The 13,065-nt window shown below is 36.0% G+C and overlaps 1 protein-coding gene across 4 annotated transcripts in view; it reads left to right on the top strand.

Annotated features, from left to right (window-relative positions):
• The window catches only part of BRWD3 (bromodomain and WD repeat domain containing 3), a 127,855-nt gene that overhangs the window by 89,007 nt on the left and 25,783 nt on the right, over positions 1 to 13,065 (top strand). For all 4 annotated transcript variants that reach the window (XM_032251379.1, XM_032251378.1, XM_032251382.1 and 1 more), the window contains 5 exons: positions 72 to 221; positions 2,137 to 2,213; positions 5,095 to 5,263; positions 6,331 to 6,444; positions 10,468 to 10,575. In XM_032251379.1, the coding sequence (XP_032107270.1) occupies positions 72 to 221; positions 2,137 to 2,213; positions 5,095 to 5,263; positions 6,331 to 6,444; positions 10,468 to 10,575 (618 nt within the window). The remainder of the gene's footprint in view (positions 1 to 71; positions 222 to 2,136; positions 2,214 to 5,094; positions 5,264 to 6,330; positions 6,445 to 10,467; positions 10,576 to 13,065) is intronic.

The raw sequence follows: 13,065 nt of genomic DNA, 5'->3' as shown, positions 1-13,065 counted from the left end.
ACTTAATTTGCTTTATTGTGTGTTTACTGAGCTTTTCCTTTTTTAAAGTTAATTATTCGTCTCTTTTACAGAATGATTATGAGCCTAGCTGTGGGCGTTCTTTACGAAGGACACAGCGCAAACGTCAGCATACTTACCAAACACGGTCCAACATAGAGCATAATTCACAAGCATCATGTCAAAATTCAGGTGTACAGGAAGACTCAGACAGCTCCTCAGAGGTTAGATATATACTATTATTTATTTGATGTAGTCATCTTTTCCCCAGTTTGTATCATCCATTTGGGTTTAAGGGTCACTTCTTTAATAGAAAATTATTTTAATGATATTCTTATAAGAGGTTTGTTCATTAATAATACATTTAGTAGATATATTTGGACATATTTAATTCCTTTAGTTGTCTTCTTGGATTTGTACCTCAGATGCTGTCTTGATGAGGGTATCAAATATGCCAGTAAGAGTTTAACTTTGAGACAGTGAAAAAAAGAGTAGGAGGAAATCAGCCTAGAAATGGAAAGGGATGGAATATAAACAGCTTTAATAAGTTACACATTTTCAGAACTAGTTGGCTGTCTGATTGACATAATATACACATTTTTTGTTATTATTGACTTCACCATACATGGAGATCATTTAGTGTTGGTTTTTCGCAGACCTACCTTTTTCACGGTAATGAATAAAGAGTATAGCAATTCTTTTCATCCTGTTCTTCTGTTCTCCAGTCCTTTTGTTCTCTTAACAGCTTTCATTGTTAAATGCATAATGAAGGTTTAATCATGCATTGACAATATATGGTATGATACTCTCATTCTCTTGCCATTCCCAATTCTTTTTTTTTTTTTTGAGACAGTCTGGCTCTGTCGCCCAGGCTGGGGAGCACTGTGGCGCATACTCGGCTCACCGCAAACCCTGCCTTGCGGGTTCAAGAGATTCTCCTGCCTCCGCTTCCCCAGTATCTGGGATTACAGGCATGTGCCACCATACCTGGCTAATTTTTGTATCTTTAGCAGAGCCAGGGTTTCATCATGTTGGCCAGGCTGGTCTCGAACTCCTGGCCTCAGGTGATCTGTCCGCCTCAGCCTCCCAAAATGTTAGGATTACAGGTGTGAGCCACTGTGCTGCGCCTGGCCCCATTCACAATTCTTAAACTAACTCTTATAAAAGATGTCCTCCATTCATGCCCCACCCCCACCCATATGAAAATCATGATCTTAAAAGAATGATCACTATTAAGGAACGGCTGCTCCCCCCACGCTTTTTTTTCTCTTAAGACAGTCTTGCTCTGTTGCCTAGGCTGCAGTGCAGTGGCGCAATCTCGGCTGACTGCAGCCTCCACCTCCCAGGTTCAAAGAATTCTCCTGTCTCGTCCTCCCAAGTAGCTGGGACTACAGGTGCATGCCACCATGCCCGGCTAATTTTTGTATTTTTGGTAGAGACAGGTTTCACCATGTTGGTCAAAATGGTCTCAAACTCCTGACCTCAGGTGATCTATCCTCCTTGGCCTGATCTGTCTGCGCCTGGCCCGATGCTCCCTTTAAAATGTAATGTAATAACGGCATTGTGGTTGTACTTTTAAAACAAATCTAATCTCAGTAAATATTCATGGTTAAAGTGATTTTTTTTTGGTCATGATGTGGATCAAACTAATGCTAGAGTATAAGACAGTGGGTGAGGGTATAGATAAAATAAGATAGGAAGTGAATTATTATCTAAACTGGAGATTGTGTACATGGGTTATCTATTCTCTACTGTATTTAAAATTTTACATAAAAAATGAAATTTTTTAATGGGGAGTAATTCTATTAACTTGGTAGAGACATAATAGGTATTTTTAAAATAATGTTTCTAATATTGTATTTAAGAGGGTTGTATTTGGACTTAAGAAATCTATCGAGTCTTTGAAATCATAAAAAGATGTTTTATATCAATAAGATAATGAAGCCAGAAATTTAGAAATGCCTAGTAGACTTAGCTGAGAGTTACAGGTATACTTAGAACAATAATTATGTGCATTTTAAGGAGAACATTTTTTGAGGGCAGAATTTAAAAAATGCTATACAACAGTAGTGGTTTTTAAATTAGAAATACATTAGCTGGTAATAACCATATATCTTAATTGCTGGCTCTTTGTTGTAGGAAGATGAAACTGTTGGCACAAGTGATGCTTCGGTAGAGGATCCCGTTGTTGAATGGCAAAGTGAAAGTTCTTCCAGGTAGTTTTAATTTGGCCAAAATTATTGAATAGTTTTATGTTCTTGTAGGAATTTGGCAATATCAGAATTAAAATGGTGTTTTATGGTAGAAAAGGTACTGGCTGGAAACCTAAAGACCTGATGTGATCCTGGCTCTCCCAATATCTTTCTGATGTCATTGTGAGCCTTTTAGTTCCTTCAACTATAAAATAAACTTATTTTTAAATCCAAGATTCTACATCTTGGCAATTATACTCACCCTCTGCATGATGTTTCAGTCAATGACAGAATGCATTATGGCAGTGGTCTCACAAGATTGTAATGAAGCTGAAAAATTTCTGTCACCTAGTGACATCCTAGCCATTGTAATACTGTAGCACAAAGCATTAGTCATGTGTTTGTAGGAATGCTGTTGTAAATCAACCTGCTGCATAGCCAGTCATATAAATGTTTTGCATATACGTTTATCTATAGTATATAGTACTTAATAATCAACAACTATGTTACTAGTTTTTCCATTTACTATGCTGTACTTTTATATTATATTTTTCTTCATTTTATTTTTTATTCTTTTAGAGATGGTGTCTGGCTATGTTGCCCAGGCATGCCTTAAACTCCTGGGCTCAAGCAGTCCTCCCACCTCAGCCTCCTGAGTAGCAGGGTGTACAGGTACACACCAGTATGCTGTTTTTGCTATACTTTTTGTTGTTATTTTAGAGTGTACTCGTCCTATTTGTAATAAATTATTAGCGTAAAATAGCCTCGGACAGATCCTCCAGGAGATATTCCAAAAGGAGGCATTATTATCATCAGAGATAAAAGCTCCGTGTGTTATTGTCATCAAATACCTTCCAGTGGAAGAGGAAACTATGTGGAGGTAGAAGACAGTAATCATCAGAATATTCTGATGATCTCAACTCTCTGTAGGCTCAGGCTAATGTTTGTGTCTTAGTTTTTAAACAAAGTTTTAAAATAGGAAAAAATGTTTAAGCTTTGAAAATAGAAAATACCTTACAGAGGAAGGATATAAAGAAAAAAAAAATTGCCCAGTGCCATGGCTCATGTCTATAATCCTAGCACTTTGGGAAGCTGAGGCCGGCAGATCACCTGAGATCAGGAGTTCGAGACCAGCCTGGCTGACATGGTAAAACCCCATCTCTATGAAAAATACAAGAATTAGCCTAGTGTGGTAGTGGACACCTGTAATGCCAGCTACTCGGGAGGCTAAGGCAGGAGAATTGCTTGAACCCAGCAGGTGGAGGTTGTAATGAGCCAAGATTGTGCCATTGAACTCCATCCTGGGTGACGAGAGCAAAATTCTGTCTCAAGAAAAAAAATAAAAACAAGAAAGAAAAAGAATTATACAGCTGTACAGTGTGTTTGTGTTTTAAGTGTTATAAAAGTCTCAAAAAAAAAAGCTAAAAGGTATAAAATAAAAATGTTACAGTAAGCTAAGATTAGTTTCTTGTTGAAGATAGAAAAATACTTTTTAAATTTCATGTAACCTAAGTGTAGTGTTTGTAAAGTCTTTTTTTTTTTTTTTTTTGAGACGGAGTTTCGCTCTTGTTACCCAGGCTGGAGTGCAATGGCGCGATCTCGGCTCACCGCAACCTCCGCCTCTCGGGTTCAGGCAATTCTCCTGCCCCAGCCTCCTGAGTCACTGGGATTACAGGCACGCGCCACCATGCCCAGCTAATTTTTTGTAGTTTTAGTAGAGACGGGGTTTCACCATGTTGACCAGGATGGTCTCGATCTCTTGACCTCGTGATCCACCCGCCTTGGCCTCCCACAGTGCTGGGATTACAGGCTTGAGCCACCGCGCCCGGCCTGTAAAGTCTTAAGTAGTATACAGTAATGTCCTAGGTCTTTGCATTCACTCACTATCACTCACTGTGATTCACCCACAGCAACATTCAGTCCTATGAACTCCATTCATGTTAAGTGCCCTATGTAGGTATACAATTTTTGAAATCTTTTACACCATATTTTTACTATACCTTTTCTATGTGTAGATATGTTGAGATCCACAAATGTTTAGTATTGTGTTAAAATTGCCGACAGTATTCAGTACAGTCACATGCTGTACAAATTGTAGCCTCGGAGCAATAGGCTCTACTATGTAGACTAGCTGTGTAGTAGGCTACACTGTCTAGGTTTGTGTAATTACACTTTATATGATCTTCACACAGTGACAAAATTACCTAATGATGCATTTCTCTGAAAGTATCTCCTTTGTTAAGTGACCCATGACTGTATATGTATTTATTTCAGTTTTAAAACAATTCCATTTCAGCACTTCTAAGAATAAGATGCTTCTTTATTAAGATTTGGGATTTTGGACAGGGATTTTAATTCCTGTTATAGGAAACTAAGCATTATAATTATAATATAATTATGATCCCTTGAAGCATTTCATTAAAATTACATAATTATCAAAATTCTATATAGTTTTTTTTTTTTTTTTTTTTTTTTTTTTGAGACAGAGTGTCACTCTCACCCATGCTGGAGTGCAATGGTGCCATGTCTCAGCTCACTGCAACTTCCGCCTCCCAGGTTCAAGCGATTCTCCTACCTCAGCTTCCCGATTAGTTAGGGACTACAGGCATGTGCCACCACACCCAGCTAATTTTGTATTTTTAGTAGAGATGGGGTTTCACCACGTTGACCAGACTAGTCTCTGGTCTTGAACCCCTGATGTTGTGATCTGCCCACCTTGGCCTTCCAAAGTGCTGGGATTGCAGGTGTGAGCCTCCACATCTGGCTTTTTTTTTTTCTCTTACGTTAGAACAAAATCTAGCCATGTGATTTATAATGCTTTTTGATTACAGAATGATCTTTCAGTTATTAAGTAAAACTATTCCTTTCCTATACTTAGGTATTCATAATTTTTATTTATTTACAGTGATTCATCAAGTGAATATTCCGATTGGACAGCAGATGCTGGAATAAATTTACAACCCCCAAAAAGACAAACCAGACAAACAACACGAAAAATATGCAGCAGCTCTGATGAAGAAAATTTGAAGTCCTTAGAAGAAAGACAAAAGAAACCTAAGCAGACTAGAAAGAAGGTTTGTAACTTTATAGGTTATTTTGTTTTTGTTATTTTTTTGATTTTTTTCTTTGATACTTAAACATTTAACAGTAACATTGACTTTTCTCTAGAAATAATATTTCATCCGAGAAAGTAAGTAAAAGTAGTTTGACTTCAAAATGTAAAGAATTTTTGAAATTTTTCTGTTATCAAAGGTAGAGGCTAGAATGTTTCATTATAATTTGTTATTCAAACATATTCACAATCATATTAAAATGTGGCAATGTCCTAAAATAAACTACTGTCTTAAAAAGTTATTATTATTGTCACCTTTATCAGACAACATTATTATTCTTGTCATGTGAGATTTTGAGTCCTCATTTTTACCATTTTTAACTTGTAACATGGAAGAGTATGATAAATTGTATAGGACTGTCCTTCGATTCTTGGTGTCTTTATTAAAGAGATGGGGTCTTGTTATGTTGCCCAGAGTGGAGTGCAGTGGCTATTCACAGTCATCATCATAGCACACTGCAGACTCAAACTGAGGCTCAAGCAATCCTCCCACCTCAGCCTCCTGGTTAGCTGGGAGTACTGGTGTGTACCACTGTGCCTGGCTTACCATTATGTTTTTATTTCATCCGAATGATAGTTTCTTTTCCTCACCGTAAATTCATTCAGGTGATTTAAAGACTTGATTTACGTAGTTGTTTTAATTTTAATTTCAAAATTGATTATAGACAGATTCTGTAGTCTTTTGCTTTAGTAGACATAATTATTTTCTTGATTATCACTATTTTATCGGCAAAAACTTATTGCATTTGAATTCATGTGGTAGTCAAGAGACATGTAAAAGTTACGATTTTTAGGTCGTATATAGTGTCACTTTATTACCTGTCAGTTAAAATTTTGCAACCTAATTTTTTTACTGGCACAAAGTTGTATGTAATAAAGCAAAATTGTTCTCATTTATATACTTTAGGTTTCATTGTAACCTGAAATTTTTAATCTTCTCTACCTACTATTTTTCATACTATTGTTCATGTGTTTTATGGATTGGAGAGCTGTGTTTTAAATTAAACTGTTCATGTATTTATGTTTCAGAAAGGAGGGCTGGTTTCTATGGCAGGTGAGCCTAATGAAGAATGGTTTGCCCCTCAGTGGATCCTGGATACTATACCCCGACGTTCCCCATTTGTCCCACAAATGGGAGATGAGGTAATTGTTAGCTGTTATAACATTTTTCTGTGGAGCCTCAAGAGCACTAACTTTAATCAGTCTTAGGATATTTATATTCCTAATTCTATTATAATAATACATACAATGTCTTAGCTGCTCTGCTCGATTATATACTTCTTATGGAAGGTGACTGAATCGTATTAATCTTTGTATCCTTTGTAAGGCCTGGAACAGTAGCTTCAGTGTATTGGATCCTCATTGAATATTGAGATAAATTGATGACCTTGTGAAGTCATGAAAATAATTGGCTTTATTTTAATCTGAAATACCACTTACTAGAATTGAGTGGTATTTAGAGTCGTCATTCATGTCCAGTATTGTTTTTTAAAATAAAGTTCAACCTGATAGAAAGTATGCAAGAAGGCCGGACATGGTGGCTCAGACCTATAATCCCAGCACTTTGGGAGGCCGAGGCGGGTGGATCACGAGCTCAAGAGATCGAGACCATACTGGTCAACATGGTGAATCCCCGTCTCTACTAAAAAATACAAAAATTTGCTGGGTATGGTGGTGCGTGCCTGTAGTCCCAGCTATTCGGGAGGCTGAGGCAGGAGAATTGCTTGAACCCAGGAGGAGGAGGTTGCGGTGAGCCGAGATCGCACCATTGCACTCCAGCCTGGGTAACAAGAGCGAAACTCCATCTCAAAAAAAAAAAAAAAAAAAAAGAAAGAAAGTAGTATACAAGAAGTTATTTACTCCTTTAAATGAGTAGGGGAATGTAATTTTGCAAACAGGGCTTTCTTTCTGAGTCTGTGATTGACTAGTATAGCCATATTTATTTTTGGCCAGTCAAAAATTAATTAAAATTCTACCTGGTAAAAAATTTTATTATGAATATTATGATAATATAGGAACATTAGAACTCTTTTTGGCTTTTATAGTCTCTGATATACTAATTAATTTGTTATTGATTCAATGTTTTAACACAGTTATTAAGATTGATAGTAGAAATGTAATACTGTCATTGCAACATAAGAAGGAGCAAAACCTCGCAAGTAGACTCTAAACATTTTGGGAACAATGAAAATTTCACCACACTTTTCTGTGTTTGCCTGTTATAGAGAACTATCCCATAGACTAACAAATAAGCTATTACTTGCTGATTATCTTTAGATATTTTTAAATGTTTCTTTTGATGTTTTCTTTTTGGTTTTGGACTTTTGAGTAATACTTGTTTGCCTAGTTATGTTATCAGTAAATATTTTCTGATGAATCCTGTACTTAAAAACAGAAAACTTGTAAAATTTTACTGGCATATCTTAAATCACTATTTCTTATGTTATTGCCTATTTTCTGGAGGCAGAAGAGGAGTAATGTTGAGTTATCTTAGAAAACCATAGAACTAAAATAGGGATCTGTATGCTCTAAGATCTGATGAGACTCCTTTCTGTAGGAACATTTTCCTCCATTCTTTGGTGTAATTCCTTTTCCTCTATGTTGTTAAACCTACTACATCCTTATATGCTTCAAGACTAATATGTATGAAGTGAAGACAGTTCTTCAGGTAATGAGGAAGATGTATATAAATCAGACAGTGAATATGTAGAAAATGTTTTTAAAGAAATTATAAAGGCAAACATATACTTTTTATATAATTGATTTCTTAATGGCAACATTACTTTTTACTTCATCTTAATATTAAACCTTCATTGCCTTGCTTAGATATCCCTACCCACAGATCATTGCTTCTTAAAATTATAATTTTCAAGGTCAAATTCAAATACCAACTTTTCCAGGATGTTATTCTTGTTTTTCATTGGCCAGCTCCTCTGTCCTCATAAGCTTTTCTACCTAAATTACTTTTATCTTCTGATGTATAATATATTCTACCTTGCATTGTAGTTACATGTCTACATGTGTGTCCATATCCTAGAGGGAAATATTTTTATGCCTTATCACAGCATCTAGTGCCTATGCATAGATGTTCAATGATCAGTATTTGTTGAGTTCAGGAATGAATATATAATAAAGGATATCTTAGTGACATGTGTATTATTGTTTTTTAACCCTTACAATTATTTGATTTACTAAGTTTAAACCTTTTTCATTTTCTGCTCAAAGTTTTAGCTGTTAGAAATTCTGACTTAGCATTGATTGGTAGAGTATGCTAATGTATTTTAGAATCTCATAATATGGTATTTTTGTTGCTTTCTTCTATTTACTTATCTCTATCACTACTTTTTTTTTTGATGTAGTCTCACTCTGTTGCCCAGACTGGAGTGCAGTGGCACTATCTCAGCTCACCACAGCCTCTGCCTCCTTAGTTCAAGCGATTCTCCTGCCTCAGCTTCCTGAGTAGCTGAGATTACAGGGTGTGCCATCACACCTGACTAATTTTTCTATTTTTAGTACAGACAGGGTTTCACCATGTTGGCCAGTCTGATCTCAGGTTATCTGCCCACCTCAGCCTCCCAAAGTGCTAGGATTACAGGTGTGAGCCACTGCGCCTGGCCTCTATCATTACTTTTAAACTTCAGGAAAAGAAACTTTTTGTAATAAATGCAGAAAATGATAATAAATGGTGGCTTAAAGAGCTGAAGAATTAAGTAATTGAATTCATTTTTCTTCTATAATATGACAGTTATGACATGAACTCTTGTAACAGGCAGCTTTTAATTTGTCTTGAAATTACTCCATTTAGTAACCTGTGATTTGTAGTGTTTATATGAAATGTGTAGGCTGAATATTAAAATGTTGATAGTTAGAATACCAGTTATAATTTGAAGTATGGTATAGTTGTCCTTCAGTATCCACACAGAGTTGGCTCCAGGAACCCTTGCAAATAACACAATCTACAAGAACATTATATAAAAGGCATAGTATTTGCATATAACCTATGTACATCATCCTGTATACTTTAAATTATCTTTAGATTACTTATGATACCAAATTACAATATAAATGCTATATTAATTGTTGTTATACTGTATTGTTTTTTTATTTGTAATATCATTATTGTTATTTAATTTTTTTATTTTTTGAGATGGAATTTTGCTCTTGTTGCTCAGGCTGGAGTGCAATGGTGCAATCTTGACCCACTGCAACCTCCGCCTCCCAGGTTCAAGTTATTATTCTCCTGCCTCAGCCTCCAAGTAGCTGGAATTATAGGCATATGCCACCATGCCTGGCTAGTTTTTGTATTTTTATTAGAGACAGGGTTTTGCCATGCTGGTCAGACTAGCCTCGAACCCCTGGCCTCAGGTGATCCATCCACCTCGACCTCTCAAAGTGCTAGGATTAAAGGCATGGGCCACTATGCCTGGTCTAATTGTATTATTTTTACTACTTTGTATATCTATCTATCTGTCTATCTATCTATCTATCTATATGTAATTATATATAATATGTAATAATTCCAATTTTACTGCTTTATATATATATAATTATATATGTTTACTACTTTACAAAGTAACATAAAATTTTTTATGTTACTTTGTAAAGCAGTAAAAATAATATATTATAATTATATATATATAAAGTAGTAAAATTGGAATTATGTTGGTTACCCATGGTTTTTTCCCTCAGTTTCATGCATATTTCACAGTTGGTTATGTATCCAAGATAAAATGATGTACTATACTCTTGCAGAACTGAATATTATGGATCACATTTTATATATATATATATATGTATATTTCCAAATATTTTCAACCTGTATTTGATTAGATTTGTTAATGCAGAACCTGTGGATGTGGAAGGCCACTTATACTTTAAAACATGACCAGTTTTGTGTACATTTTTCATGAATCTGCTTCTCCAGCACGCTCATAAAACTGATTGAAGGGACAGACTGTGTTTGCTGTGCATACATGATGTAGTACTCAGCGCAGGGCTACATAGGCATGAGTACTGAATTAATGTCATTTGAAACCTTTATTGTATAAAGTCTTTCAATGTTACAATTATTTTTTCTGCAAACAGAAGGAGATGTTTGTAGGAATGTATATTGGACATACAGAGTTATAGATGCTGCTGTTTAATACCTTATGTTTTCTGTTTTAGCTTATCTATTTTAGGCAAGGACATGAAGCTTATGTTCGGGCTGTAAGGAAATCAAAAATATACAGTGTTAATTTACAAAAACAGCCATGGAACAAAATGGATCTCAGGGTAAGTTTGCCAAATTCATAAGCTATGCAACTGAAGTAGCTTTGGAATTACCTTGCTTACCCATGATTTTTTTCCCTCAGTTTCATGCATATTTCACTGTTGATTGTGTATCTAAGATAAAATGATGTACTATACTCTTGTAAAACTGAATATTGTGGATCACATTTTATATGTTTCTCAAAATTTGTATGCTATTTTCTATTGTCTAGTCTATACAAGTCCATAATTAGAGCAAAGCAGGAGTTCCCCTGTGTGGATATTTTCTCTAATCAGCAATTTTGTACATTCTGGTGGCTCTATAAACTGAGTGTGTAGACTGTAAACACTCTCAAGGTTCTTATGGCTTTGGTATATATTAAATAGGATAAATCACAAGAAGCCTGGAAACTTGTGTTTTGTGAAATAGCTGTTTCAATATAATACCCATGTAGCTACATATATAATATCCATGTGGCTCTGTTTTTTATGGAGAATGATTTTCTGTCAATAAATATATCATTTCATTCATTTCTACATATATATGTGTGTGTGTCTATATATATGCACACACGCACATATACAGACAGTCAAATAGGTATATATATACCATCATTTCTACCTAGGTTTATGCATATTTTATTTTATTTTTCTGAAAAAGAGTAAAGGGCCATTTTACAATGGTTTCCAGGTAAGTGAAAGGTTCTGTGATGATTTTTTTTTTTTTTTTTCCTGAGACTGAGTCTTGCTGTATTGCCCAGGCTGGAGTGCAGTAGACCAATCTCAGCTCAATGCAACCTCCACCTCCTGGGTTCAAGTGATTTCCCTGCTTCAGCCTCCCGAATAGCTGGGATTAAAGGTGCACACCACCACGCCCGGCTAGTTTTTGTATTTTTATTAGAGATGGGGATTTGCCATGTTGGCCAGGCTAGTCTCGAACTCCTGACCTCAGAGTAATCCACCAGACTCGGTCTCCCAAAGTGCTGGGATAACAGGTGTGAGCCACCGCGCCCTGCTGATAATATGTATATTTATTAAAATAAAGATTTGGTTTAGATGTTTGTAAAAATGTTTATTAATCATCTCCTGGAAGGGACAGCTACCATCTATTCTGTATCAGGTGAAAGTTGAGTTCTTTTTTTAAAATCAGAGGATTGAATAAAACACATGATTTCTTTCTTTTTTCTTTTTTTCTTTTTTTTTTTTTTTTTTTTTGAGACAGAGTCTCACTCTGTTGCCCAGGCTGGAGTGTGGTGGTGGGATCTTGGCTCACTGCAACCTTCACCTCTCAGGTTCAAGACATTCTCCTGCCCCAGCCTCCTGAGTAGCTGGCATTACAGGTGCCCACGACCACACCTGGCTAATTGTTATATTTTTAGTAGAGACGAGGTTTCACCATGTTGGCCAGGCTGGTCTTGAACTCCTGACCTCAGGTGATCTGCCCACATCAGCCTCCCAAAGTGCTGGGATTACAGGTGTGAGCCAATGTGCGTGGCCGAGTTTTCACGTTTTATCCTAACCTTGTGGTTCCAGGAAATTGTAGGAATAGCTTATATGTAGTCTAAAAGCTTGGGCTTTGAAATAAGACCTGGGTTTCAATTCCAGCTCTGCTGTATCCTAGTATATAACTTTAAGCAGGACCCTACACCCATGAAGATCAGTTTTGCCATCTGTTAAATGTGACTAACAATCAGTAAATGTGTACGATTGTTGTAAGATCATATCCAGAATCTACAAGGAACTTAAGCAAAAAAAAAAAAAAAAAAAAAAACTTACTAAAAAATGGGTAAAGGACATGAACAGACACTTCTTAAAAGAAAACACATAAGCGGCCAACAAACGTGAAAAAATGCTAAAACATCACTAATCGTTAGGGAAATGCAAATCAAAACCATGATGAGATACCATATCACACCAGTAATAATGGCCATTATTAAAAAGTCAAAACAAACAGATGCTTGTGAGGTTGTGGAGAAAGGAGAATGCTTATATGCTACTGATGGGAATGTGAATTAGTTCAGCCACTGTGGAAAGCAGTCTGGAAATTTCTTAGAAACTTTTAACTACCCAAATTCCATTACTGGTTATTTACCCAAAGGAATATAAATTGTTCTACCATGAAGACATATGCACACATATGTTCATTACAGCACTATTCACAATAGCAAAGACATGGAATCAACCTAGATGCCTGTCAGTAGTGGACTGGATAAAGAAAATGTACATATATATCATGAAATACTACATAGGCATAAAAAATGAGATCATGGCCTTTGCAGCAACATAGATGGAGCTGGAGGCCATTATCGTAAGTAAAATGACATAAAAACAGAAAATCAAATACCACATGCCCTCTCTTACAAATGGATGCTAAACAGTTGGTATGAATGGACATTAAGATGGAAATGATAGACACGGGGACTCCAAAGGAAGGGAGGTTAAGAGGGGGATAGGGGTTTAAAAATTACCTATTTGCTACAATGGTTACTATTTGGAGGATGGGTACACTAGAAG

The sequence above is a fragment of the Sapajus apella genome, unplaced genomic scaffold (assembly GCF_009761245.1).
Source record: "Sapajus apella isolate SASKATOON/1434 unplaced genomic scaffold, GSC_monkey_1.0 scaffold75, whole genome shotgun sequence".
Taxonomy (NCBI): domain Eukaryota; kingdom Metazoa; phylum Chordata; class Mammalia; order Primates; family Cebidae; genus Sapajus; species Sapajus apella.
The sequence above is the reverse complement of the archived record's forward strand: the minus strand, read 5'-3'. Positions and strand labels throughout refer to the sequence as shown.